This window comes from Balaenoptera physalus (genome assembly GCF_965194825.1).
Source record: "Balaenoptera physalus genome assembly, chromosome: 1".
NCBI classification, from domain to species: domain Eukaryota; kingdom Metazoa; phylum Chordata; class Mammalia; order Artiodactyla; family Balaenopteridae; genus Balaenoptera; species Balaenoptera physalus.
In genome coordinates this window covers 161255286-161283191 of record NC_138882.1, presented here as the reverse complement: position 1 = coordinate 161283191, position 27906 = coordinate 161255286, and the positions used below count along the sequence as shown (strand labels likewise).

The window sequence follows — 27906 nt, the reverse complement described above, 5'->3', positions numbered from 1 at the left end:
GCCTCCCCACTCTGGTGGAATAACAGTCAACTGTACAGTGTGGAGAGGGCTTTGATGGAGGAAATACAGGACAGTGTGGGGTCCAGCGGGGGAACCTGATGCAGGTTTCCAGGGAGAGGAGACTTTTGAGCCCAAGATATGCAAAGGATCTCACAGAACTGTCAGTGAGCTAAGCACTGGAAAAGAAGGGAGTCTGGGAGCAGCCCCGTTACCTATTTACTCCTTTTCGTCACAAACCGCAGACGTCACCTTATGCGCGATAAGGTGTCCCAGGTGAGCTACATTCCCCAGGATGAAAGCGCTAACCCAGCCACGGTCGCCAGCTCCTGGAGCAAACGCACTTCCCATTAGACAGACATGCTTAGTGTGCCTCAGAGGCTCCTGGACCGCCGCCCAGGGCAGACAGGCTGTGATTGGTGGGAGCCTGGGGCCCGCCCCTCACCAGCCCAACACTGCGGTTCTGATTGGTGGAGACACCGCGTGGCCCCGCCCCTCCCGCCAGTCGGCAAAGGAGGCTAACCAGGTGGGTGCGCGACTGCTGAGGGGGCCCTGGAGCACCGCTGTTACGGTCTGGGGGAGATGGAAGGTCGCCCCGGCCCCAAATCTTCTATACCCGCGATGGACTGCAGTCCCTAGAGAAAAGGCGTCAAGGGACCGGAAGCTGTACTTCCCGGAGCATTGTGGGCCCAGGCTGGGGTGGGCCGGGTCTTCCGGCGCCTGCGTGCACCTAGCAGTTTGGGAAATGGTGGACCCCGGCATGTTGGTGCAAGCCCTGTGAGGGGCGGGAACCCGGGAGTGGGTTCTCGGGCATTTTCAGACCAGGGCTGGGGTGGGGCCGGGATGCTTCCGGTCTCCGCCCCGCTTTGGGGCCTCGGGCGCCATCTGCTTTGCATCCTTAAACTCTGGCCTCTAGCGTGCCCCTTCCGCCCCAACCCCACCCCTAGTCCTTTACCTTCCATCCGGAGGGAACAGCAGCCAGAGTGCCACCATAGGATTTTAAGAGCCCTGAGTGCACACCTGGCATCCTGGGCCCCTGACTCCTCTTTGCATTACCCCTCCCGGGGCCCCTGCGAAGCTTAAAGAGCTAACTCCTTTCAACAGAAGTCCGCTGGGGCCATGTGATAAAGCCTCCTCCATCGCACCTGGTCCCAGCCCTTCATCGGTTAACCACCCTGCCCCCAGGCTCAGGCGAGGCACAACCCTTCTCCGAGCCTCACTCCTGATTTGTGAGATGGGGATGGTTAACTCCTCAGATTCTCTGTACCTAATGATAATACACACAGGCGCTGCCAATTACGATGTACCCGTTTTCCCTTCTCATCCTCTCCGTACAACCCCGCTTCATGGCAAGCAGATTGTATAGTTTAACCTGTGTGCAGTTATGAAGGCTTCCACAGGCATATCCACCCCCACCGCCCCGATTTTGTCAGCTGAGCCTCTAGGGACAAATATCCTTGGTGCTTTTATTTCAACTGTTTTCTGAGTGCCTGCTCTGTGCCAAGCACTGTATTTAGTACTGAAGACCCAGATGAACCAAACTGACTTCTTTCCATGAAATTGAGACTAGTGGGGGAAATAGGAACTTGTGATAAAGGTGGTCATAAAAGACGTGATAAATATACAGTGCCACAGGAAAGGAACAAATGAAGTGCTCTTGAAATTCAGGGATTGGGAGAAGGGGGTTAGAAGTCTTTAGAGAGTGTGCAGTAGCCTATAAGCTGGATCAGAGGGGGCATTCTGAATTAAATAGATGGGAGAAGGCAGCTTGACAGCTCACTCTGCCCATGCAGTGAACATGGTTCATTTTGCTTTGGATGGGCTGGGGGTTTGGGGGGAGGAGTCGGGTATAGGGTGGGGGGTGTGCAGTATAATTTTTTTTTTTTTTTTGGCCATGCGGCTTGCGGGATCTTAGTTCCCTGACCAGGGACTGAACCTGGGCCACCACAGTGAAAGCGCCGAGTGCTAACCACTGGACAGCCAGGGAATTCCTGCAGTATAATTGTTAAAAGCAGGGGTTTTAGCATATTTGCTGTGAGGCTTCAGGCACATTAACCTCTTTGAGCCTGTCAGATGTACAGAGATAGTACCTACCTCACATTCAAGATAATGCATATCAAGGCCTGAACATCAAGGTCAGCACATAGCTATCATTTTTTTGAATACCAGCTATCATACGTGAAGGAAAATGGGAATGCCTCGAATACCAAGATTTTTAGATTTTTCTCTAGGTAATAGAGATCAGATTTTTAAGCAGTAGAGGGTGTTGATCAAAGGTGCTTGGAAGTGACTGAATCTTGGCATCAAAAAGTCTGAAGCCGCTCTAATAGTTGCTTCTTTCCCATTCCCATCCAAATCTGCCTACCCTCAACCCATATGCATTTCAGAACCATGTTTCTAAAAACCAGCCATTTATATCTGCTTAGGTAAGTTACAGAGGGAGTAAGGTGGTGTATTTACAAGTTGGTTTGTCCAGATATACTATAACTTAGTGTCTGTATTTAATATTGACAACCAAAAAATATATATAAATATCTTCCAACTATACACAGCAGGGCAGGAGTGTTCACGTCTTCTTGAATAGTGAGTTCTCAGTTTCCCATGGCCCTCCTCTCTTGGTGATCGTCTGGCCCTCAGTGCAAAGGAGACTAGCACCTGGCAGCCCAGTCTGGCCCTTCCCCTCTCCTCCCTGTACTCCAGTGCTCCCAACTGGTCTCAGGCAAGGGAAGATGAATTTGAGTGGTTGGGTAGGAAGAGACAGGAATGGGCGAATCCTAGTGGAGCCTGATCCCTAGGTGGGGAGACCCAGGCCCACAGAAGGTGTGGCCAGAGCCACCTCTTGGGGTAGAAGACTCATGGTTCGAAGTTCGATTAGTGTGTCCTTGGGTCATAGGTCCGGCCCTACAGATTAACTTGGCAAAGAAGGCAAGTGTCTAGGCAGGGCTTGGTCCCCACCCTCAGGCACTGAGCCACTCAGGGTGAAGCCAGGGATGTGGATAAAGGAGACTCTGGCTGATAAAAAAATAATAACAAAATCAGTAATAAAAAAATTATAAAACCTGTTGCTTGTCTGAATAGATCTGAGCAACAGTCTTTTGTTAAAATCCTGGAGCCGTTAAAAGTCCTGAATATTCTTCTGGACATCACTACTGGCTGAAGGAAGGAGCCCCAGGCCCAGCTCTGCTGAGATCTTGTCAGTTTGAAAGTCTCCTCCAGCTGCCTGTGCTCCGAGAGATCCTTGGGCTGCTGGGAGCAGACCGGGCTGGTGGTGTGGGGCACCTCACACTTGTGAATCAGCTCCCAGGGGGTGGAACAGCTCCTCGGGTGTCTTGTCACTTTGGCTCGCTCCCCCCTGCCGGAAGCCAGAAGCAATCTCATCGAAGGTCCTGCCTTTCGTCTCGGGAACTTTGAAGTAGGTGAAGATGAAGAACAGAACCAGGAGCACGGTGAAGATGATGAAGACATAGGGACCACACAGTTGCTGAAAGATACACAGAAACACTCGGTTGGAGACCTGACCCTACATCGGGCCGTAGGACCTTGGATAAGTCACTTTACCTCTGGGCCTTTGATCAGAAAAAGGGAACACCCACCTACAACCCAGGAGCACTGGGATGTTAATGTTAGACTCTGCGGCACCTGGCATGTGATAGGAGCAGGTTCCCACGGCAGAGCAGAACAGAAAATTCAAAGATAAGGAAAGAACCCTGTGTGACTTGGGCTTCTGAGCCTGTTTCCTCCCCAGCATGATTCCCGTAAGAACGGCAGGGACAGCATTTTGCACAGTTCTATAGGGTCCTGCATGCAGGAGAGAAACGCTGAGTGTGGGGACTCTGGGAGTTCTCACCTCCACATACTGGAAGCACATGCCCACAATGAAATTTGAGGTCCAGTTGGAGAAGCCAGCGACAGCAATGGCAGCTGGGCGAGGGCCCTGGCTGAAGAGTTCAGCCACAATGAACCATGGGATGGGGCCGGGGCCCACTTCGAAGAAGGCCACGAAGCCAAAGATGGCCACGATGCTCAGGTAGGACATCCAGGGCAGCTGCTCCTGTTGAGGACGAGAGAGGGGAGGAAAGTTAGATTGGGTTGTGCTGGATCCTCAGAAGAAACAGACTGCATAGGCAGCCCAGGGCAGGCCTAAGAGCTCTAGGCTGGAAAGCAGGAGGCCAGGGTTGATCCTGGATTTGCCGTGTGACTTAGGTACCCTGTGCCGGGTCTTGGATTCCTCATCTGAACAAAACAGTTTAAGTCCTGCATGGTCTGCCCTCCCAGAATGGTCATGTAGTTGCATGTGGAAGGTGCTAAGAAGAGGTCCCTGAGGTCCCCTGGCTCTGGCTGTGGAGCAGTCTGCTTACAGTAGGAGGATGTGGAAGAACATTCCTGGGGGTGGGTGTTAGAAGGCTTGTAAGGTGCCCTACTCAGGACTGGCACAGAGCAGGCATGTGGTTTTACGTATAATCATTCTCGAGGAGGCTGCAGTAGAAAAGTTATATGGGCTTTGTTCCAGATCCCAGATCCGCTGCTCATTGCCTACGTATTGCCAGGCCTCTCGGCCATCACTGCGCTCTCTAAGCCTTGGTTCAGCTGTAAAATGAGTGTACTGGTGCTTTCCTTGCCCAGATGTTGGACAATCAAGTGTTGTGTGTGAAGTGCCTGGGACAGGATTATCACAGAGATTACAGTCACGGGCTTGGGGCCAGCAGACTTGAGGTTGATTCCTGGCTTCGTCCTTTATCTGCTACATTACTAACCTCACTGGGGGAGGTTTCCTCACCTGAGAAATGGGAATATTGACTGAACTACACCTGTGCGTCGTGAGGACTGAGTGAGATGAGGCTTGTTTCCACGCCTCTGTGATGAGGAGGGCATTACTTTCTAGGGCTGTTCCGAAGATGAAATGAAGATGCAGAGGAAGACTTTGAAAACTTTAGTATCGGGCAAAGTAGCTCCTGGGGGGAGGGAACTTGAAGTCTGGGGCTGGAGGTGCGGTGGTGAGAAAGCACCAAGCAGCGAGGAGCCGGCTGAAGACAGGACGGGAGTGGGATGGAAGGAGCCAGCCTAAAGAAGCAGAAGGTCAGGCCCAAGCCCGGGATTGTGAGGGGTGCAGAACCAGGGCGAGGGCAGCCCCCCCACCCCACCTGGCCTCCAGTGCTGCTCGCCAGCCTGGGGCTGAGACAGGCACTTTGGGGTCTGATGCCCACGTGAGCTCCCCCCACCTGCCGCCTCGCCCCCAGAGTGCGGCAACTCACCAGCAGCGCCAGCGCGATGGTCATGAGCACCGCACAGCCTGCCATACCGGCCAGACCTATGAGGTGCAGGGTCCGCCGGCCAGCTCGTTCCACCACAAACAGCTGTGGGCAGAGAGGATGTCAGTGCAGCCCGCCTGGTGCCCCTCTGAACACACCCCTTCCTCCAGGAGGGTGGCCCCCAGTGCTGGGAAAGCCACATGGCACTGCAGAGATGGATGCCTCCTCCCTGGGGCTCAGCTCGGGGACTACATAGGATCTGAGGGAACGAGAGCTGGCCCCCGAGAGCCAGACAGCTGAGCATTCTGGCGGTGGCCTTGGGCCAGCCACTGCACTTCTCTGAGGTCAGTGTCATCAGCTGTTTGATAGAGTAATGAACTTGACAAGTTGTCGAAGATGAAATGAGAGAGCACTTAGGGAGCCCGTGATGCGTGCCTGGCTCGCAGTAAAGGCTGCTGTTTGGTCATGAGGCCCTGAGGCCCCAAGCTGGACCCCAGCTGCCAACTGGCTGTGAGCAACGATGCAGAAGACTCACCGACACGACAGTGAAGGCTGTGTTGACGATGCCGGAGCCGATGGTGGCATACACAGGCTGCTGCACCCCCGCCTTCTCGAAGATGCTTGTGGAGTAATAGAAAACCTACGGGACACAGAAGTCGCGGGGCTCGGCCAGGTGCGGTGGCTCTTCCCCGGCCTCTGTCCCAGTGGGGGCAGGACACACGGTCAGTAAAGAATGAAGGGGACACTGCACTGCCCTCATGGGTTTTGGTTCTAAAGAAGAGCTGCTCCTCTGGCAGGGGTTCGTCTGTTGTTTTAAGTGTGGGACCTGTCCACAGCACACACTTGACCGCAGGATTTGGCTAGGGCCACAGGAAAGGGTGGGGGAGGGCACTCACAGCATTGATGCCAGACAGCTGCTGGGACAGCTGCAGCACCACGGCAATGAGGATGGGCTGACGGTAGGCGGCCGAGCGGAACAGCTCCAGGATGGTGACCTTCTTCTCCCGCATCATCTGCCGGCTCTCCTCCTTCATCTCCTGCAGGTCGCGGGTCACATCCGAGGTCCCGCGCAGCTTCTTCAGCACTGGGGGGGCCGGAGGGAAGGCGGGGGTGGCTCAGAGCAGGGAGGAGGCCGGGGCCGGGGGCGGGGAGGGGCAGGGCCCGCCGTACCGCTCTTGGCCCGGTTCTCCTCGTTGCGGTTGATGAGCAGGAAGCGGGGGCTCTCAGGGCAGAAGGGCAGCAGGATGCACTGCAGAAGGGCTGGGATGAAGATGACGCTCAGCAGCAGGGGCCACAGCTCCTCGTTGCCCATGATGGAGTCCAGGCCAAACACCTGGGGGAGGCAGGGCCAGAGCAGCGGCTGTGAGCACCTTGCCCTGGGCCCACTCGCGGCCCCAGTCCACCCAGGGGCCTTCTTCGCCTGCTTTGTGGCAGCTGCTGCTTTCGAGAGAGGGCTCTAGTTCTCAGTCTAGTTCTGCCACTAACGTGAGGCTTAACTTCTCTGAATCTCAGTTTCCTCATCTGTGACAAGGGGGAAGTAGGACCTACCTCATGGCATTAGTGGGGGATAAGATGGCAGGGCTACAGACATGTCTGGCAGGGGGATGGGGGCTGCTACTTTGCCACAGGACGATTTAGGGATGGGGCAGGGAGAGCCTCAAGAGAGGGGAGTGCATATATATATATATATATATATATATATATATATATATATATATATACAGGCATCAAGGTGTGGAGGTGTGAGAGAGTCGGCATGTTGAGGAACCAGTGGGCTGCCCTGTGGTTGGATCCCCACGGTGAGAAGAAAGGACACAAGGCTGAGTGGGCTGGGATGAGAAGGGTCAAGGCATCTGGACTTGCTCTCCCACCGGGGGGCCCCGGGAGAATGGTGAGCAGTGTTGTTCTCGGGACCTGCGCCTAGGATGTGTCTACGAGGCTGTCCTTTGCAGGGTTGTGGAAGGCCAGGTGAGGAGTTGAATCTGGACACACACCTGAGGCACTGGAGCCATGGGTGGGGGCTTACCTGGGCGATGAGGATGCCGATGACGATGCCCAGCTGGTGCAGGGTACCCAGGGCCCCACGAAGGTCCGTGGGGGACACCTCCCCCACGTACATGGGCACAAAGCCAGTGGTCAGGCCGCAGTACACACCAATGACGAAGCGACCCAGGATCAGCATCTCAAAGGACTTGCCCAGTTTTGAGAAGCCCATGAGCACAGCGGACACAAAGGTCAGCAGGTTCATCATCAGCATTGAATTCCGCCTGGGGGGCAGGACGGGGAGGAGGTCACAGGTCAGGCAGGTCCCTGGACCCCCCTGGAGGCCCCAGGGGCTGGGTCATAGGTAGGCCCTAGGACAGCCAGGGAAGGCCCCCCCACCTCCCACTCCCTGGGCAGGGCCAGGACCCCTTCTGCTCACCGGCCAAAACGGTTAACGAAAAGGCCCACAGAGAAGGAGCCAATCATGCCCCCCACGGAGAAGATGGCCACAGAGAGGGACCAGAGCGTGGTCAGTGTGGCGGGCAAGATGCGCTCCTTATAGCGGTGGATCCACGTCTGGTTGTAGAACTCCTCAATCACCTGCAGGAGGAGAAGCAGCCTGATGGGCAAGGCCAGGACCCAGTCATCCTTCTCCCTTGCACTCCCCGCCTCAAAGAGGACCATTTTATCACGGGATGCTAGAGGGGGCCCAGGGGCCCAGCACTAGGTCCAACCCCAAACTCGCTGCTTTCTTACGCCAGGTGCCGCCCCTTTTGTGGGCCTCAGCCACCCACACCACCGAGGGAGAGTGGTGCCGGCTCTCATACCTCCCCCAGGGGTGGTTTCCAGTGCCCTGTAGTTTCAGGCGCTCAACAGGACTTTCTGGGGATGATGGCAAGTGAATAGTGGTGGAAGTTCAGACATAGCAGAGGGGCTCAGAGAGAGAGTGCTTCTTCCCGCATGCCCCTCCCCAATCCCCCTTGCTGGGGAGGAAATACAGCTGGACAGAGGCCCTGCGAGGGAGGGAAGGGCAGGCTCACTTTGCACTCAGGCCTGGTGTGAGCAACTTGCACACAAATGCTTGTGAGACCCACGCTGCCACTTTCTATCCCCCAGGCCCAGCCCCTTCTGGCTGGCCTGGGAGTTCCCCTCTGAAGGACCCATGGCCTCGTCCCCTCTCCCAGGTGCCCAGTTGGGCGGTACAGGGAAAGCTACAGACAAGGAAGCAGTTCCAGGAACTGGAGACACCTGTCCTAGAACAGGCCTCCCGCTAGCCCTGCCCCCACCAAAGGGAGGGCCTGGCTGGCCCAGGCCCAGGAATGTGGCAGGCGGGCAGCACCGGTTCTGCCTGCTCACACTCAACCCCTCCTCTCAGGCGACGCAGATACATGCCCAGTGCCTCGGTACAAGCCAGACCCACCCAGCCACATGCGTAGCCACAGGCCCAACGTACCCAGAAACAGCTTCCTGTGTACACATGCCATCACACACACGTACTCGCGCTCATGTAATCTGAATAGTCTCAGCTTCAGCCAGTCACAAACCTGCATGCCCCTCTTCCCCTCCCCACTTGCAGTTCGAACTCAACTCCACGCACCCATCTGGCACCCCTCCCCACTGCAAGTTTGTGTGCACCGGGCAATATGCAGCCTCTCATACAGTACGATCTCCAATGGCACTGCTCTTGGCCCCCCGTAAAACCCTCCCAAGCTCCAGGGGTCTAGCAGAAGAGGAGGCTGCGGGTAGCCACAACAGCCAAAGGGGGAATCAAGGCCCACAGTCCCAGGAATGCCCACTGAGGTATCTTACTTGTCTGTCCCAGGGAAGCTGGACAGCTCAGGGGTGAGGAACCTGGACGCAACCAAGTTCAGACCCAGCTCCACCACTCATCTCCAGTGTGACCGAGGACAAATGATTTCATCTCGAATGACATTAGCAATATCCACTTCATAGTGTTGCGGGGAGTTAATGAAATACCCTTGGCAGTGCTCACACGGTGCTTGGTACCACCACTGAGCTGAGGGACCCCACCACGTTCCGGTACTGACCCAAGGGCAGTGCAGGCCACTGACAAAGGCTAACAGAGCCTGCGTCCCATAATTCAAAGTCAAGGCTCCTGCCAGATATCAGTCCCACCTCCTCACCTCCCAGCATCTCTACCTTTGCCCTATGCACCCTTTCCCCCACTTCCACGGTTACTCCTCCTGGAGGGCCCACCTGCCTTACCACGCTGGAACCTTTTGAGATCCAGCTCAGAGGGTCCCAAGAGTCTGTCCTCCCTGAGGGCAGGGACCCCAGTGGATTCACCCCAGGGCCCGTCCCAGAGCTGCTGCAGGGGTGCCTAGCAAGTGGATGGAGGAGGCAATGAAAGGGCCTTAGGCTTCCCTCCTAGCCGCCCTTGCTTCTGCCATGGGCAGAGAAGGCAGATTTCAACAAAACAAACACAAAGTGCTTGTGTTCTTCACGGGACAAAACCAACCCCAGAGGAGGACTGGCTGGGAACAGTAATGCTCCACTTATCAGGCTCTGCAGAGAGCAAGCTGTCCTGGATAAGGGAACTGCCCAGATAAATGGCCCTCACCCCTTGGAGGTCCCATCATCTGGCTGGAAATCTTTCTCCCTCCTGTGCCTCACACTGCCGCTCTGAGCAACCAGACCTACAAGCAGGGCTCCGGGGCACTGATGTCCTTGGGGCTCTCTGCAGGGGCAAGGAGAGGTGTTTGCCCCAGATGACACTTAATTTTTGCATGCTGTAGTTCTCAGGCTCACCCCCTGCCCCTTGTGTTTCAGATGCTTGTCTCACAGAACTCTCCACATCTCGTTTTAAAATTTGCCAAGTCAGCTAATGGAACTTGTCTGAATTGTACGCAGAGCCAATACGTGTAGTATTTAGGTAGTAAGTGCTTACTACCTAAATGGATTTAAGGGTGTGAGGCTGAGGTCTTTAACCCTCTCCTTGGGATCTGGCTGGAGATGTTGAAGAACCATGTGTAAGTGAGGTGTTACCAGATCCTCCCCAGTTAAGTCTCCTGCATGTGGTAACAAGTCAGAGGGGCCAAACCCCGGCCACGGCTAGCTCCTTTATGGCTCCTGAGCCCCTTGCTGCTTAGACCACTTTATGGGGTTGAGGGACGGTGAGCAGCCAGCACCCTCCACCTTGGCCCCAGGCTCATCCTCTTCACCCCCCAGCAGCACTTCCTGGCCAAGCCGAGGTTGCCCGCTGGGTTCCTCCCTCTTGATCTGGTGCTTGAGATTTGTGGGAAGAAGCTAAGCGTGGTTTTCCTTTCCTGCGGGCGGTGCGTGGGCTCTCTGTCCTCTCCCCTCGGGTCCATGCCCTATGTGGGGGGTGAAGCTGGCCCTTGGCCCAGGAAAGGCGGTGGGTCCCTGGAGAACAGGAGAACCCTGCGTGGGGAGAAGTTCTGGGGTCACTTCTTCCACCCAGCCGCCGCCTTGAGCATCATCCAGCAGCGGCTGGGTGCCTGTCATGGAAGAAGCGCCTCCTTACTGCTCTGCTCCTTTAACAGGATCCCACAGGCCGTCTCCACAGCGAGCTTCCTGGCAGCCTCCGCAGCCCCGGCTCATGTTTGAGGCGAGGCCTCACACATGCTTCTTCTGAATGCTCTTTCCTCACATTCTGGTTACAAGCCTGGGAGCTACCCTTGATCCTGCCACTGCGCCACATGCAGTCACTCACCAGGTCCTGTCCATAAAATTCTACCTCCTAATCAGTCCTCCTCTCTACTCACGCGGCACCTGCCCGAGGTCTCACCTGGATTCTGCTCCGGACTCCTCCCATCCACCGAAGCCAGATTCCCATTCCCACCATTATTCCCTGACTTGGCAGTCGAGCCCCGGACATCGAGTGGACCAGGCTCAGCCCTCCGTTTGTCTCTGCTCCCTTCCCAGCCCATTCCCAACCCCTCTCCCTGCCAAGGGTCGGTGTGAGTGCATGCATGCTGGGGCCGGTCCTGGTCAGCCATGGCATCAGGCTGTTGGAAGTTGAGGGGCTATTAGAGCTCTCTGTCCAAGCATCCCCTCATTGAACCTAGAGGGCAGAGGCTCACTTGACGACACTGTAGGGGCCAGCATGGAGAAGCAGGACGGCCCTGGGCAGCTGCCATCCCTTGGACTGACTGGTTTCCAGTAAAAAGCTATTCCGCATCCCAGCAGTTCTCCTGCGGGTGAGGGTGGGGAGAGGCTTGTGTCATGTCTGTCATCCCCCCTCCCTTCCCGGGTAACTGTGGCTGAAGGACCACACGTCTGCCTGTCTAGAGCGGAAGTTCTGACTTCCTCTGTGTCAGGGCAGCGTCTGTAGTGAGCCTCTGGGTGTGAGGCGGAGCCCACTGCCTGGCACATGGAGTAAGCTGTTCCTTGTGTCACTGTTCTCTCAAGAAGAGAAGCCATCTCCTTGAGAGGAACATTAAGGACAGAGTTTTCCATTTTTTTTTTTTTTTTAAACTTATATAACTGTGCCTTGATTTCTTCTTCTTTTTTTAAAATTTATTTATTTATGGCCGTGTTGGGTCCTCGTTTCTGTGCGAGGGCTTTCTTCTAGTTGTGGCAAGCGGGGGCCACTCTTCATCGCGGTGCGCGGGCCCCTCACTGTCGCGGCCTCTCCTGTTGCGGAGCACAGCCTCCAGACGCGCAGGCTCAGTAATTGTGGCTCACGGGCCCAGTTGCTCCGCGGCATGTCGGATCTTCCCAGACCAGGGCGCGAACCTGTGTCCCCTGCATTGGCAGGCAGACTCTCAACCACTGCGCCACCAGGGAAGCCCAGAGTTTTCCATTTTTAAATTACTACAAGACAAAGCATTAACCTAGGAATTTATAGTACAAGAAAGAACCTGAAGGAACTAGAGGCTTGCCTTGGGGAGTAAAGCTCTATCTTCAGACCGTGCTGGCTGCCCCAGGCCGAGGGACCCAGCAGGTCTGCAGAGCCCCAGGGCACAGACTTCAGCTCAGGGGAAAGAAGAGCTTTCTAGGCGTCAGAGGATGAGACGACCCATGTTACAGGTAGTGAGTCCCCTGTCAGCAGGGAGCATACAAGTCAAAGTTTGGATCAGGGATTGATATAAACAATTTATGTAAAAGGCTAGATAGAAAATATTAGAGTTTGCTGACGACATATGGCCTCTGTTGCTTATTTTTCTTCCCTTCCCTCCCCCAACCACCCTTTTAAACACGTAAAAGCCATTCTTGGCTCATAGGCCATACAAAAACAGGCTGCTAGCTAGATTTGGTCCCCCTGCCAACCCGTGTTCTAGAATTCCAGACCACTGCCAAGAGAAGGGGTATATGTTTTGAAATTTCTGGCTGCTCTCCACATCTTCCCTGGAGAGGCCTGGTCTCCTAGATCAGCTGTCCCCAACCTTTTTGGCACCAGGGGCCGGTTTCGTGGAAGACGGTCTTTCCACAGACCTGGCGTGGCGGTGGGCGTGGTTCAGGCGGTAACGCGAGCGGTGGGGAGCGGCTGATGAAACGTCGCCCAGTACCGGTCCCTGGCCCAGGGGTTGGGGCCCCCTGTTCTAGATCATCCTGAGAGGGAATCAGCTCTCTCTCAACCCTTTCTTCTCTCTCTTAGATATACTGTGGGGATGAAGGGGTTAAACAGCCGCCCAAGCTTTGAGGTCCAGTCGGGAGGAAGTAAGGGCCAGCTAATCCAGTTCAGCCCCTCAGCCTGGCTTTGACCCCTATTTCCTGTTCCCTACCTACCCCTCCCCCACAGCTGGGGCTGCCCCCGCCCCTCAGCCCAGATGGTATGTCTCCATAGCAACTCAGCCACGCCCCAGGGTCAGCTGGGAGTTCGGAGACAGATGCTACAGGTGGGGCTGGACAGATAACTTCTGGGTTCCTCAGGGCCTCTCCCTGGGGCCTGGTGAAGAGGCCCAGGCAGCCAGATGGAGCTAGAAGCTGGGCCCCAACCCCAGAGCAGATGATTGGACCACCCTGGCTGCTTTGGCTGCTTTTCTGGAAGAGCCCTCATATGGCTTCTCTCCAAGCCTTTGCTTTGACCTCCTCACTGGTCCCTGGCCTCTGGGGTCTCCCCTGCAAACAGAAGAATCTTCATTTCCCCTGCTCACAGCTTTTCTTGTCTCCCCACCACCCTCAGGATAAAGTGTCTCTTCCCACCCCACATGGCGACGCCCCCACGCTGCCTGGGCACCCCACACCTCTGCACCTTCGCTTTGCTGCTGCTTCGCCACCTGCCTGGTGAGCTGTTGGTCGCTTTCCAGAGCCATCCCTCCTCTGGAGAGCCTTCATAACCTCCTCTTCATTACTGCAGTGGTTCCCAAACGGGGACAATTTGCTCCCCCCCGTGTCTGGAGACATTTTTGGTCATTACACTGGCAGGGGTAGAGGCCAGGGATGCTGCTAAACATCCTACAATGCATGGGACAGCCTCCGTAATGCCAAGGAACTATCTGGCCACAAATGTCTATGGTGTTGAAAAAAACCCTCCTCTATGGGCCAGGTACCCTCTCCCTCCCCCTCGTGTGCTTACACCAGCCTGTCTGTGTTTCCATCACCGCCCCGGACAGCTAACTATGAGGCACTGTGTGCTCCCTCTAGACTAAACTCCAACAGGGGGACAGTCTGGTTCATCTGGGTCCCAGCACAGGGCTGGAGGCAGAAAGCTTTGTCACTAATTGATAAACAGGCCATGAACCGGAAAGGCTTAAGAGATGACAGAGCTGTGGCAGGGTGTCGTGGTGTAAGAGGCTGTGCAACTGTGTGTGGGAAACTGAGATGTCTGTGCGTGACTCAGCTTGAAGTAAGAGCAGGAGAGAGCAGCAGGGTAGCAGTTGTTGGCATGTAAAAGGGTGTTTCGGTGCCTGTAAGTGTAACTGCCATTTCTTCTGTGGTGGTCAAGGACGCAGACTGGAGCCAGACTCCCTGGATTTAAATCCCAGCTCTGCCACTTACTAGCTGTGTGTCCTTGGTTTAATTGCTTAACATCTCTGTGCCCTAGTTTCTTATAAAACAGGGATTATAGTGTCTCCCTAATGGGGTTATATTATATGGAACAATTGAATTATTGTTTCTAATGCATTTGGAACAATGCCTGGCACGTGACAAGTGAGCTGTAAGCTGTGAGAGTCCGTATAAGCGGAGATGGGCGAAGGGGAGAGGGGGCCCAGAGCTCTTTGGATCTAGGCAGAGATAAGGAGAGGCTGCCTGGAGCCTGGGCTGGGAAGCCCGTCTTGCCTCCAGTACTTTCACTCACCAAGCAGGTCGTCCTGGGCAGACCTCGCCTGCTCTCTAGACCAAGTTCTTCCTTTGGCAAACAAGGAACGTTGAGCCAGTGGACTGTCAGGCCCCTTCCAGCCCAAGCGGTCTGGTTTCTGAGGATCCCTCAGACATGCCTGACACTGTCCCTTGGCCAGTAACTCACGGTTCCTCAATGGCCTTTAGTCACCTCTGTTGGCAGCTCAGCCATTTGGGGAGGGGAGAGGTAGTTCTCTCCACTCAGTATGATGGTCAGGATGCCCTTGCTCATTTATCTGCTCTCTGTGTGGCTGGGCTCCCCTCCTCCCCTGGAGAGGCCGGAGGCCTGGCAGGGATGTCGTCATCAGGCGTGACGTCCATCAGGCCTGGCGTCCATCTGTAACTAAGCCTCTCTCTCCAGGTGACCTTTCCCAGCCTCGGTGCCTCCTTTATGAGGGGGAAGATAACCCCGGCCCTACCCACCTTGTGGGGCTGCTGTGAGGAGGTAACTTATTAGGAGGTGCTTTGTAAACATTTAAGATAATGTTATGATTAATTAACCACTTCCAAGAGGAAGCCCTTTGGGGCCTGTTTTATGGAGGAGACCAAGTTTCCGGTAATTAACAGCAGTACTGGCACCCTCACCTCTAGTGGGGCAAAGTCTCCATTGGCAAGCAGGCCAACGTGGCCAGTGCAGTGCAGTTTCCTAAGGGAAGTGCCTCTAGACAGACAAGGGGGGGTCGGCCTGGTCGGTGCGGGCCGTTAGCAATTCCCCATCAGTGGAACACTTCATGCCACCGCATCTCTGCACAAGCCTTTCCTATTGCCTGGGATACCTGCCCCTCCTTCCCTCTGGGACTGATTTGCCCTCGAAGGTCTAGCACAGCTGCTAACTCCTTCGCGAAGCCCTTTCTGTCTCTCCCATCAGCCCTACCTCCAGCATTAGTCATTCCTTTCTCTTCGTTCCCATAGCACCGGGAAGCCCTCCGTTAATAATACTGTGGCTTTTCCCAAGGGGTCTCCCCTCCCCACCCCGCCCCTGCACTCTGGATGGTTGAATCTCTGGAGGGCAGGGACAGGGCCCAGCTCTGACCATGTGTCAGGCAGCTCCCTGAGGGCCAGGGTGAGCCTGCTGCGTTCTCGGCTCTATCCCTCTCTACCATCTAGGGCAGTGCCTGGCACAGTCCACGATGAGTGAAGGTGTTGGCACAATCACTGGGCCGTCCCAGGACAATGGCTTTGGTGCCTCCTGAGGCACGGCCGTTGGCTCTTAGACCCACTTTCATCTCTTCCTCTAGTGTTGTCCTCTCCCCTCTTCACATGTTAAGTTTATCACATTTTTTCCCAGTTGGAAAAACTACGGCCAGGCTTATGAGAAGTGTCTGTAAAGTACAAGAGTAAACAGGCGGAGTGCCTGAGCGCGCGCCCCCGGAAATGCCACGCAGGTCTCTCGCCTCAGTCCTCAGAGGCCGGCTGCCCAGGTGACCTTTGGACAGGTGCCCGCAAATGCTCCTATAAATGTTTACCGCTGGGCCCTCTGTGCTGCCCGGAACCGCTGCCCGCTGCCCCGCCCATCTTCCGCTGTCATTCTCACCTTTCGCCTGTTTCTGATTAGATGGGAGGTCCCAAGAATTAGAGAACACTCTGGGTTTGTCCACATCTGCACCCTTGGAAGTGTCTTAGTCCCTTCCGGCCAAATGCAACCCCTTTGCCTCTGCTCCACCACCACCGGCCTCCTGAAGGACCACCCCCACTCCTTATCTTCACCCTCTCCTCCTCTGCTGATTCCTTACAACCCATTTAAAAATGAAGTCTTCAAAAAAAAAAAAAAAAAAACAAAGAAGTCTTCGTATTAAAAAAAACCTTAGCCAGACAACCCCTCTGGCGACCACCCTTCTTTCTTCCTTTTCTACCGAGTCCCTTGGAAGGGCTGTCTTTGCTCTCCCCCATCTCCCTTCTCCCTGTTCAACCCACTGCAGGGAGGTCTCTACCCACAGGACTCCACTTGGACAGCCTTTGCCACGGCAGGGTCACCGGAGGGTCTTTTGCCTTCGGCAGTATGGAGCTGCTCTGCCCAGGTCAGCCTCCGGAGCACCGGATAGCATCGCTTCACTCCGTCCACATCCGAGTGCCTGTTCCTGTGGGCGGGCACTGCTCTAGGGACGAAGGACATGGCCATGGACGCTCATCCTCAGGCGCTTCCATTCTTCCTCTGGCTCAGAAGGGTCTTGTCTCCTGGCGTAGAGATGCCAGCTCTCCTCCTCCTTCCCAGGATCTTCTGTCAGTGGGTGTGCTCTCCAGGGCTTGACCCTTACTTCTCTTTTTACTACTCTGCAGTTCCTCTGGGAGATCCTTCTCTATCACTATGGATACCGGTGACCAACCTATCGGTCTTCTCCCGCTGACTACCCTCCAAAGAAACAGACCCCCGTGTCCAAGTGCTTGTCCGCTGTGTCACCAAACCTCAGTTCCTGCATATCCCACGGCACCTCCCTGCTCCTCCTCCAGACCCCACGTCGCCCAAGCCAGAAACCTAGAAGCCAGTTTTAAACCCCGCTCTCTCATCCTCAGGCTGAACTGATGACCAGCTCCTGCCCATTCTTCCTACTCAGTGTTGGTTTTTCTACCCCTATTACAACAGCAGCCTTCTCACTATTTCCCTGTCTCTAGTTTCACATTCTCAGACCCATCCCACTGCACCAGACGCCTGAATCATTTCCCCAAAATGCAAATCAGATCCTATCTATCCTCTTCGACGGGGGCCTACTGTCCTCATTCTGAAGTCCACACTCCCCAGCTCGGCCTACGCATTGGTGCCCACGTGCCCATTCTCGCCGTGCCAGTGGCTGAAGATTCTGCAGATGAAACTACCGACCACAAGAGCCCTTTGTGGGCAGCTTCTGGCTTACCTCGTCGCCCTTCCTTCTCCCTCCTCCCATTTACCCTAGTGACACACAGACTTTCTTTCCTCTGGGCATTTTATCCCCACCTGTGGGCCCCTGCTTACCACAACCCCGTTCTGTTTCTGGAAAACACCTCTATCCTGTTCTTAGAGTCCTAGTTCTGTCACCGTGCGTAACTCACTATGTGATCAGTCAAGTGACCACCCCTGACTGTGATCACTTAATCCAGTGCTTCTCATCTTTTGACTGCACATTAGAATCAATTGGGGAGCTTTAAAAATTTGATGCCCAGACAGCATCCCAGACCAATGAGGTCAGATTCTGTAAGTGTCAGGGGACACTTACTGACGTGCAATCAAGTGGAGAACTCAACCTCTCTCTAAGACTGTACACACTTTGCATCTGTAAGGATTCCCAAAGGGAGCCAGCTCCAAGGCACACACCTTGGCAAGATCTGCTCAGAGCACTTAGCGAAAGCAGGGCTTGGAACTGTTTCAAGCATGGGCCCATGGTCGCCATTTCCCACAAGCTTGGAAAAGCCCCGTCACGTCCGCTGCAGCTGAGCATGACTCAGCAGGCCTGGCCGTTCTGGTGACCTGCTCCCCAGCATTGGGCGTGGCCCCCATGGCCACCCTCCGCCTATTTGGAGGAGGCCCAGCTCCCCCAGACAGGCCCCAATCCTCGGAAAGCAGCCACACTCACTTCCTGGCCTCACCTGTCTGGACCATGAATGTGGCCTTGACAGGACAGTCCACTCTCATTTTGTCCTGCCCGGGAAGGTACAGACTTTTAAAATGACCAGGTGGCTGGTCCGGAAGACAGCCTGAGGTTGTGTAAACAACAGAGTTTGGCTTCTGACTCCATCATCCCCTAGCTATGTGACCTTGAGCCCATTGGTCATTTCACCTACCCTGGGCCTCGGTTTTCGGGTGTATAAAATGGAAATCACCGCCCGACCTTATGAATGTACACAACAGGCCTGGCGTAGAGGAGGGACTCGTTACAGTCTCCTTTCCTGCCCCCGTCCTCTTCTCTCCTCCCCAGAGCTGTGGGCTGGCTACGCTGGAGGCACTCACCGGGACCCCTCCCAGTCCCGACACTCAGGTGAACACGTGAGGACAGATCTGGGTTGTGCTGTGGGGGGAAGGGAATAAGCGCACACTTGCACCCCTCCAGTTCCCTAGGGCAAGACGCCGTTTTTGCTTTGCCTGGCCCGGGGCCTCCAGGGAGACAGGCAGTTTCAGCCTAGAATGGGCTCCCTTACAAGGGAGTGTGCTGCGTGTGGATGGGTGAGAGCACGGGCTCGGGGACCACCTGGCAGGGAGGGCGCCAAGGCAGACTGCTGTCGCATACCAGCTCCATCCCTGACTAGCTGGTCATGCTGGGCAGGTTCTGGCCATTCCCCGCACCTGCAGGGTAGGAGTGGGCACGGCTGCCTGCCTGCCTTAGGGCTCGGTGTGAGCAGCAGGTGAGAAAAGCACCACGGAAGCCCTCTGTAGCCCCAGAGGGCCGCACGAATGCGGCATCACTACACCGAACACGGCTTCAATTTTTACAAATGTCTGTGTCGGGTGGGAGGTTGGTCGAGATGACCTATAAAGATCCCATGGTTCTGTGGGCCCCAAGATTCCAAGGCCAAAGCTAAGAGTCTCTAACCCGTTCAGGGCCAGAATATTGGCTGGTAAGGCAGATGGTGAGTTGATGTAAATGACTGCAACGTCCAAGAGGCAGGGTGAGCGTGTGTGTGTGTGTGTGTGTGTGTGTGTGTGTGTGTGTGTCTGTGTGTGTGTGTGTGTCTGTGTGTGTGTGTGTGTGTGTGTGTGATGGGGGCAGGGGTGCACAGCAGAGCCCTCTGGTCTCGAGAAGCCTAGGACGGCACAGCACTCACCTTCTGGGGGGCATTGATGACTCCAGTGTTGTAGCCAAACTGCAGGGAGCCGAGCACAGCCCCTCCCACAGCCAGCATGAGGCGGCCCGTCAGCTTCTGCAGAGAGAAAACCCCACACTGTTAGAGGCACGTCAGGCCCAGGTTACTAGAGGGCCTGGGCTGGCAGGTTCCCTTGTTCAGATAGCTTGCCTGACTCCTGGCACCACACCAGCCCTTCTCTGAAGAAACCTGGCCACTTCCCGACCTCAGGTGCCCAAACCAGCCCTGCCAACTTCTAGACACTGGGCTGGCCAGACTCATTCCTGGGGAGAGAGGGTAATTAGGGTCTTCCCCCTCTCTGTAGCCAGGGCTTGGCAGTCTCTGGGGTCTCATTCCCCTGTTGAAGCCATGCCTGGGGTTGAGGTGGCTCCAGACTCTCTGACTGGGAGGCCCAGGAACCAATGCAAGGGGGGCCAAATTACGTGGGAGGAGCGGCATAGATGGGCGAAGTGCCCTGGATTTGGAGCCCAAGATGCTGGCTTCTAATTCCAGCCCATCTGCCTCCTTGCTCTGTGAATTCCAGCAGGTGAGTCCCCTTCCCCACTCCTCCCGGACCGTCTGTCTGCTTGTCTGCAAACCCTCGCCTCCATTCACAGGGCAGATACTGAGGCAGAGACAAGTTCCAGCTCACTCAGGGGTCTGCAGAGAGCCAGGCTGAAGCTCGGGGCAACCATCCCCAGACCACGAGCTTCCCAGGGTTGTCAGGACACAGATGACATAGCAGCCAGGAATGTGCTTTGGAAAAGTACACGACACAAGGCGAGTAAGAGTGCTGGGTCAAGGTGTTTCCAATGGGCAAAGGACTGGGGGAGAAAAAGGGCAGTGGGATTCTGTCTCCTGGAAGCCAAGGGCCGGAGGCAGCAGGAAGGGAGAAGGCCAGCAGGCAGGAGGGCCCGGGGAGAGCAAGGTGCCTTGCTAGGGAGAGGACTTTTGTTTTCTTTTAAAATGAAGAAGCCAAGATGTATGACAGTTAAGGCAGGCCCTTAACTGACCGAAAGAACGGGGCCTGGGGGGAGGGATGCCAGAGAAATGACGGGCGGGCATTCACCAGGTGCACCACACCGGGCTGGGCACTGGAGGGGAGGGGTGTAGGCACAGATCCTGAGCTGCACCTACCTGTGGAGGGGAGAGCCTCAGCTTGGCGATGGCCTTGGTCTCCCCCCCCCCAACCCCCACCCCCGGAACCCAGAAGCAGCTCTGACTTCAAGATCCTCACAGATAGCGCTGGGCTTAGCTGTTAATCAGACACATTCCTAGTATGGTCTTTTCATTCTCTAGAAGCCTCAGGCCAACGATTGCGAAAGCTAAGGTTCTCACGTCAGAGGCTAAGAGGAAGGTTTCAGCCAGCAGGAGTTCAGAGCCCATTCCTTGTCCAGGGACAGCTGGATCCTCCCTTCCCACGGGCTCCTTCCTGGCCAAACTCTGGACATTCATCCTAGACGCTGCGGCTTTCCTCCCAGCGGGCTGCACTCCCTGTAAATCCTGTCTGTCACGGCCCACCCTGCCCAGCATCCCTCAGAGCCTCCCTCTCAACTCCTTAGGGAGCCTTCAGACCCAACGCTGTTGGTTCCGAGTGGGTGGTGAGCACCTGACAGACCTCCTCTGGTGGGCCCCGGCCAAGCCCAACTCCTCGGGTGACCACTGGGATTAAGTAAGAGGATGTCACAAGGACGGCACGACAGCGGCTGTTGAACCCCCATGTGGGGGCTTTCTGCCTGGTGAGTCACAGGCGTCACGGCTCAGGGTTGGCTTTGAGGTTGGCCATCGTCTGATACTAATGGTATACAAGGTATATATTTTTCTAGTACACACTCGAATAAATATAAAACTAGCAATGCAAACCTATGATTTGAAAAAATGTGGCATAACTATATAATGGAGTACTTAACAAAGAAAGCTCTTTAGGTACTGATTTGGCATACTCCCCAAGTTACATTAAGTAAAAAGCAAAGCTTCAGAACAGTGTGTTGTATGCTACCTTTTGTGTGGGGGGGAAAAAAAAAAAAGGCTAGGATGGGGGAGAATATACACATCTACTTCCTTAAAAGAATGCACAAGAAAGGTAACAGTGTACCTTGGGGATCTGGGTGGCAGAGGCAGGGTAGAAGGGAGAATTTTAATTTTATATCCCTTTGTACATTTTTGAATTTTGAACCACATGAATGTATCACCTATTCAAAATATTTTTTTACAAGCCCTGTGGTTTCATATTATTTAGAACACAGCAATTTAAATAAAAATAGAAGTGAAAAATGATACAGATGATATGCGGATCTGGTAAAAATCGTGCCCTTGCATGAATGCCCTCGCAGAAGGGGCTCTGCTGGGGGGCAGTACTATTACTACAGCCCTGTCTCCAGTCTGGCTCTGGTGTGCCAGGGGTCTCTGGGCCTCTGAAGTCAGTCTTGGGGCCCTGCTGAGCAGCTGTGCCTCTGAGAGCGGGGGCTGCTGGGAGCCAAGGACAAAGCCCTCTGCTGGACTTTGCCACTTGGCAGGTCAAGGTCAAACTCTGCTTTAGAAAACCTGCCTACCCACCCGCTGGGTTATATCCACATCCACCCAGGCAGGCTGCTGCATCAGGACCTACTAAAAGGCTCAGTGACTCGTGCCCCGGGCCCCGGTCCTGATATCAAGGAAGAGGCATCAGGTCCATTGGAAAGGGGAGGCTAGGTGTGGTCTGAGCTTCAACCAGGGCACTGCGGGAGCCCTGCAGGGACAGACTTGTAATTTTGCCTGGGACAGTCAATCAAAGGTGGGTTCCTGGGAGTTGATACTGGAGTTGGGCCGTGAAGGACATGCAGGGAGTCTGCCAAGTGGAGAAGCGGTGGCAAGACTGCATTCCAGGTAGACAGAACAGTACGTGCAGGGGGAAGAAGGAGGGGCCCTGCAAGGCCGGATCTAACGGGGTGCTCAGTGTGGCTGGATGCTAGATCCAGGGGAGGAGCATGGCCCCCGCTCCTGGGTAGGCAAGCGGCACCCACCACCTCTCGCCCCCACCGCACCCACCGCACCCAGCATGCTCACGACAGGACTTGGAATCAGGAGGCCCAGGCTGAAAGGCATCGAGCTGCTTCCCTCACCTTGGAGTTGGGATATGTGGTAGCCCTGACTCTGGGTCTCAGTTTCTTCACATAAGAAATGGGGATAAGAGTGCCTTCCCTTAAGGCTTGCTGTCAAGCTCTGCGTCATGGAGCCGGCAGGGTTCACTCGAGAGGTGTTCGCTGAATCAAGGAGGGATGGGAAGTCCCCATGGCGCCATCTGCCCCCACCAGTCCCATGGCTGGAACTGAAAGGCGGTGATGAAGTCCATTCACTCAACATGTATATATGTAGGTGCCAAGCTGATGGACTAGTAGGTGATGCCTTAAAGAAGGGGTACAAGCCCCACAGCTCACGGCTTTCTTGTGGAAGCCTTTTATAGGGGTGGAGGAGCAAGGGAGAGTCCAGAATCTGGGACCACGGCCGCCCATCACCACCCCTGGGGATGGGGCTACCTCCTAGAACATCCCTTGCTGTTCCAGGCCTTTGCCCTTGCTGTGTGCTCTACAGTCTCCAGCTTCTGCTCCAAGCAGTTGGGAATACCCATCTGCTGTCTACCCACCACACTGGGAACTCCTTAAGAATGGCACCTAGGGTGCCCAGAGTAGGGTGCAGCGCTGAATATTTGTACAAAGCAAACGTGTCACTTCTGAAATTAGCTTTTTGGGCAGAACTGGCTCTGCGTGTATCGGTTCTCTGAGAACAGTGTCCATCCTAACAGATTCGAACTCGGCCATGTAGCAAAGCCACGAGGAGTACTGGAACATCAGCTCTGAGAGCTGGAGACAGCCTAAAAGTCACTCTCCAGGCCCCCACCGCAACCCACAGGGCTGTGGAGGAAAGACCTCTGACCCGAGTTCAAATCCTGATTCTCCTAGGGGTGCCCCAGGCCTCACGACTCAGCAAGTGCTTGGGCTCAGGGTCCTGCACGAGGAGGCTCTCACGCCCTCACCCCTCACCACCCCATCCCAATTCTGGGGGTCCTGAGGCCCACTTAGAGCTCTCCTTCTCCCAGGAAGCCACTGATGAGGTGTTGGCTTCAGAACCTCTCCTCCCACACACGGGGATGCCGGGTGGCCTAGTCAGGTCATGTAACTTGCCAAGCACCGTGCGTGGCCTTTCGACCTGCGTCCGTGGGCCGGGCCTCTCCCTGGCACGCACTCCAGCTCCGGGCTCTCCCAGTCAGTACTGGCGGAGGGAGGGCATGTGGCCACGCCACTCAGAGGTAGATCACTCCCAATGGGAGGAGGGTCCGGGAGGAGGGTCCTGGAGGCGGGATGAGCCAGATGTCACTCACATCCTTTCCTCCTCCCACAGCTCCTGAGTAGCCCTGGGTGCACTGGAGCATGGGACAAGGACCTTGTAACTGCGTGGTCCCCAGTTTTAAGCAGGGTGGAGCAGGGGTTTATGGGATCCGTGACAGCTCCCTTTTTATTTATTTATTTATTTATTTTTTACTTTAATTTTCTAAGATTTCATTTGAACAAAATTCTGGGAGATGAAAAAAGAAGCCCAAGAAACTGCAGAATTGCTGTAATACCCTCATGCGATTGATGGGGAGCCTAAGGTCAGAGGGTAGGGGCCCAGGATACTCGGCAAACAAAAGCCAATTCTGGGACTTGAGTTCTTTGGATTCCTGGACAAGGCGTTTTACCCTCTGAAGTCTTCCAGCCTGTCAGGTCTTTTCAAGAAGAAGAGTAATAACCATGTGAAGCCTGACCTTCAGGTGACCTCAGGCATTTACTCCTCTCAGCCATCTTCTTCAAGTCCTCCAGTGATGTCAGGACTTCTGCATGGCTGAGCCTCCCCTGCACCCCGCAGTGGCCCTGGAGGCAGAAGGTGCTCATCAGTCTTCAAAAGCAGAGAGGAGAGGGAGCTGCCGCTTTTATCAGCACCAGCAGCACCGGGCAGGCCCTAGGCAACGTGCCAGGGGCTGCATCCACATCCTGATTTAACCACCATCACCAGGCTCTGGGGGAGAGATGGCTCCCACTTCACGGATGAGAAAACGGGAGACTCAGAGAGGAAAAGGCAGATGATCAGGAGGCCTTCGGCTGCTGGAAGCTTCAAACTGAGGGGTCTCTGCTGCCAAACCCTTCCTGCTCACGTCCTCTTCCTGCTTCCGGGTACTGGTCCCCAAAGGAAGCAAGGTTTCTATCTGCTCCTTCCTTCCTATTTAGGTCAAATTCCATTCCAGCAACTCGCTGGGCCTTGCCCAGTTTGAGCCAGGACAGCCCAGGCCCAAGCTCAGAAACCTCTCGGTCGCTTGGGTAGATTTTGCTTTAAGCCCAGGTTGGTCAACTATGGTCCATGGCCAAATTCAGCCTGCCAGCTAAGAATGGGTTTTACATTTTTAAGTGGCTGGGAAAAAAAAAAAGGGAGACTAATATATTGTGATACCTGAAAATTGTGTTAAATTCAAATTTCAGGGGAGTTCCCTGGCAGTCCAGTGGTTAGGACTCAGTGCTTTCACTGCCGTGGGCCTGAGGTTCAATCCCTGGTTGGGGAACTAAGACCCCACAAGCTGTGTGGCTCGGCAAAAAAAAAAAAAAAAAAATTCAAATTTCAGTTACCATTAATAACATTTGATTGGAACACAGCCATACTTGTTTGTGAAGACTATATTGTTTATGGCTGCCTTTGTGCTACAACAGCAGACCATATGGCCCACAGAGCCGATGATATTTACTTACAATTTAGCCCATTACAGAAAAAATTTGCTAATCTCTGCACTCCCAGGTGCTCTGAATTGCCAAGTGCAAACCCAACACACGAGCTGCACAGGACTTTTCAAAGCCTTCCAGGCAAAACCAAATCATCTTCCAAAAAGGTGTTAAATGCAAACAAATGACTCCCTGAGTCAGCACCTGGGCATCTGGAGAAGCTGACACCCCAGAGAGGTACCCATTCAGTGGAGAGGTGGGCACCAATTTGACTGTGATAAGAGTAATTTGATAAGACCATGGGAATATGTAAAGGTCCCCAACACTCTCAGCAGACAAGTTGAAGTACCCCACTTGTGTGACCTTGAAAAATCCTCTTCCCCTAAGACCTCCTGTTCTCCATAAGAGAGGTTTCCTAAGAATAAGAAATTATATTACTAAGGAAAGACAATACCTGAGTGCATGTTCCCAACACTATTCTAGTCAATGGGGATTCAGCAATAAACTCAACCGAATCCCTGCTTCATGGAACTTGATATTTTAGTTGGGGGCTGGCAGCGGGGGGTAGGGTGGAAGGGTAGAAAATAAATACCTAAAATACATCAGGTGGTGAGTGGTATGAAGAAAGAAAGTGATGAGGACAATCACTTAATTCTTAATCACGGTGGGACATCTTGTAATGGAATATTATGCAGCTATTGGAAAGAATGCAACACATCTGTATGTACTTGATATGAAAAGAGCGCCAGGTAAAAAAGCAAAGTACTAAACAACATATAGAATGTACATTTTGTGTAAGGAAGGAGGAGATAATGAACTTGTATAATGGCACTTCCTCATATGTGCAGAGAGAAACACTGCAAGTATTGGTAGGTGACCAGGATGGGCTGCACTGGGCTGCACAGAACTATGTAGAAAGTGTGATCCAATTACACTAAATTCCATTTACAGGCACACATATACACATGCACAAAAAGAGGTCTGTGAGGGTAAACACCAAACCATTGCAACTGGGAGAAGATGTTTACTCTCTTACTTTGCATGCTTCTCTATAGTTGGCTCCATTACAGTACTTCTGTAATTAAAAAAAAAAAAAAACCTGCAACCTGACCTAGAGAGGTAGGTATTATCCCTGTTACAGTTGAGGAAATTAGCTCCAACAGGAGCTGTGGCTGGTCTGAGGTCAAATGGTAGAGCTGTTTCTGGTGGAGCCCTTTCCTCCTCACTCCCCAGTGCCAAAATAGTGGGGGTGAACTCTGGGCTAGGCGCTCTGGGCAGATGACCTGTCCAGCAGAGGCCTCAGTAGCCAAAGGCTCGATAAGCTGGGGTCTGGCGACAGCTCTCTCCCCTTCCAGGGTACCAAGGCCCTGGGGAGGCAAAAGCCAGCAAGGTGGTGGTGCTGAAGTCTTAGAAAGGGTGAACACTGCCCTCATTCTGCACGAGTTCAAGGTCTGGGAGCCCTGCTCCGTTACTGCAAAACTCCAATGTTTATGCATTAGCTATTGAGCTACTCCCTCCCTGGCCTGGAGGCTGGATGGCAGAGCCCTAGGCTCCACTCCATGCCTCCCACAGAGGAGGCCGGTAACAACCGGAGGTTTGTTTTGGTGACCAGGCCTAGACACAGCCTCTCTGAGCCCGTAGGTCCAACCAGGAACCTTCTCAACCTCTACCATTCTGGGACGCAGGTTACCAAACTGAGTGGCTTTGTCACCTCTCTGCCCAGGAGTGAGGTGGGGGAGGGGTGAGGTTGCAGGTCCCAAGCCAATGCTGCACACCTCCCCTTTGTCCCAGGCCTCCCCAGCTCTGCCAGCTAGGGTGGGAGGGGGAGAGGACTGGATGCCTGTACCCTTGGAGCTGGAGCAGAGCTCTAGGCCCTGACATCCTGTGACCAGGAGGCACTGGGTAAAGCTGAGCTCCTTGAAGTCACAAGCTGATTACAGGGGGATTGGGGGTTGACCCAGCTCCAGGCCAGGTAGGGTTGGTCCCGGAATGGCTCAGCATGGGACAGGGATCATCATGGAGATGTTTACGATGTCCATACACCCAAACTGGACGTGCAAAGGGTCCTTCCACTGAAAATAGCCGCCACCCTGCTTGAGGGCACTGGGCAGTCTTGCCACAACCACCATGCGGAGTGAACCTCCATTTTACAGGGAAGAAAACCGAGGCTCTGAGGAAGGCCACTTCCCCAAGGTCATAGTTTTATGAGGATGTGTTTTGTTTCCATTCACAGAAGGCTTTCAGTTGTCAAATTATATCTAATCCAACTATTAGGCTGCACCCAGAAAGAGGTTGGAAAGTCTGGGAGTCTGGGCACTCCTGCTCATTTGGGGTGAGTGGAAGGTGGCACATAGGACAGGGGTGTGCAGAAAAGAACATGTTTTTTTAAAAAATACTGAAGAACATCTCAAATTTTTTGTGACAGCCTTATCTTGGCTAAGCCTTTTTCCTTCTCTGGCCTCAGTTTCCTATTTGTCAAACAGAGGGCTGGGCCATGCACGGGGAGGTCCCTTCCTGCTGGGGACTTTTCCTTTATCCTCTTATGCCATCCTAGAAAGGCTGGCAGGTGTTTTGTGGTGGGAGGCTAGTATGTGACCTTGGAAAAGTCATTTTCCATTGGACTGTGACATCATCATGACTTGTTATCACCCTCACAGGGGAGGCAGGGCAGCCACATCGGTTGACCCATCTCTGGGCCTGGCACTCTCACCCGCGGGCTACTCTGCAAACCAGCTTCCTGACAAAACCCCTACTGGAGAACTAGCCAGCGGGAACTTTAATGATTTACCCAACCAAGCGATACAGCCCGGGCATCCTGGGACTCCCCAAAAGCTCATGTTGCCCGAATGCCAGACTTCTGGACAGAGGCTGCAACCCAGGTAGCAGGTCACCTGGGGCCCAGGTAGGTGCAATGCATCCTGGGAATCCAGAGAAACAAG

General features: G+C 54.4%; 1 protein-coding gene and 2 long non-coding RNA genes across 3 annotated transcripts in view; 2 read left to right on the top strand and 1 right to left on the bottom strand.

Moving 5' to 3' along the window:
- Window positions 1–2391: 2391 nt before the first annotated feature.
- SLC2A1 (solute carrier family 2 member 1) overlaps window positions 2392–27906 on the bottom strand; it is a 28683-nt gene continuing 3168 nt past the window's right edge. Inside the window, exons 2-10 of the mRNA XM_082424448.1 lie at window positions 19227–19322; window positions 7669–7829; window positions 7273–7513; window positions 6417–6579; window positions 6143–6330; window positions 5782–5886; window positions 5250–5351; window positions 3845–4048; window positions 2392–3478 (exon numbers count right to left, since the gene is read on the bottom strand). Of these exons, the coding sequence (XP_082280574.1) occupies window positions 3278–3478; window positions 3845–4048; window positions 5250–5351; window positions 5782–5886; window positions 6143–6330; window positions 6417–6579; window positions 7273–7513; window positions 7669–7829; window positions 19227–19322 (1461 nt within the window). The 3' untranslated portion in view covers window positions 2392–3277. The remainder of the gene's footprint in view (window positions 3479–3844; window positions 4049–5249; window positions 5352–5781; window positions 5887–6142; window positions 6331–6416; window positions 6580–7272; window positions 7514–7668; window positions 7830–19226; window positions 19323–27906) is intronic.
- LOC309642688 overlaps window positions 12033–27906 on the top strand; it is a 119531-nt gene continuing 103657 nt past the window's right edge. Inside the window, exon 1 of the long non-coding RNA XR_014253323.1 lies at window positions 12033–13439. This is a non-coding gene — a long non-coding RNA (uncharacterized lncRNA). The remainder of the gene's footprint in view (window positions 13440–27906) is intronic.
- LOC309642693 lies at window positions 19329–25493 on the top strand. Its single transcript, XR_014253324.1, has 3 exons — window positions 19329–19791; window positions 19862–20983; window positions 23777–25493. It is a non-coding gene; the product is annotated as an uncharacterized lncRNA (long non-coding RNA).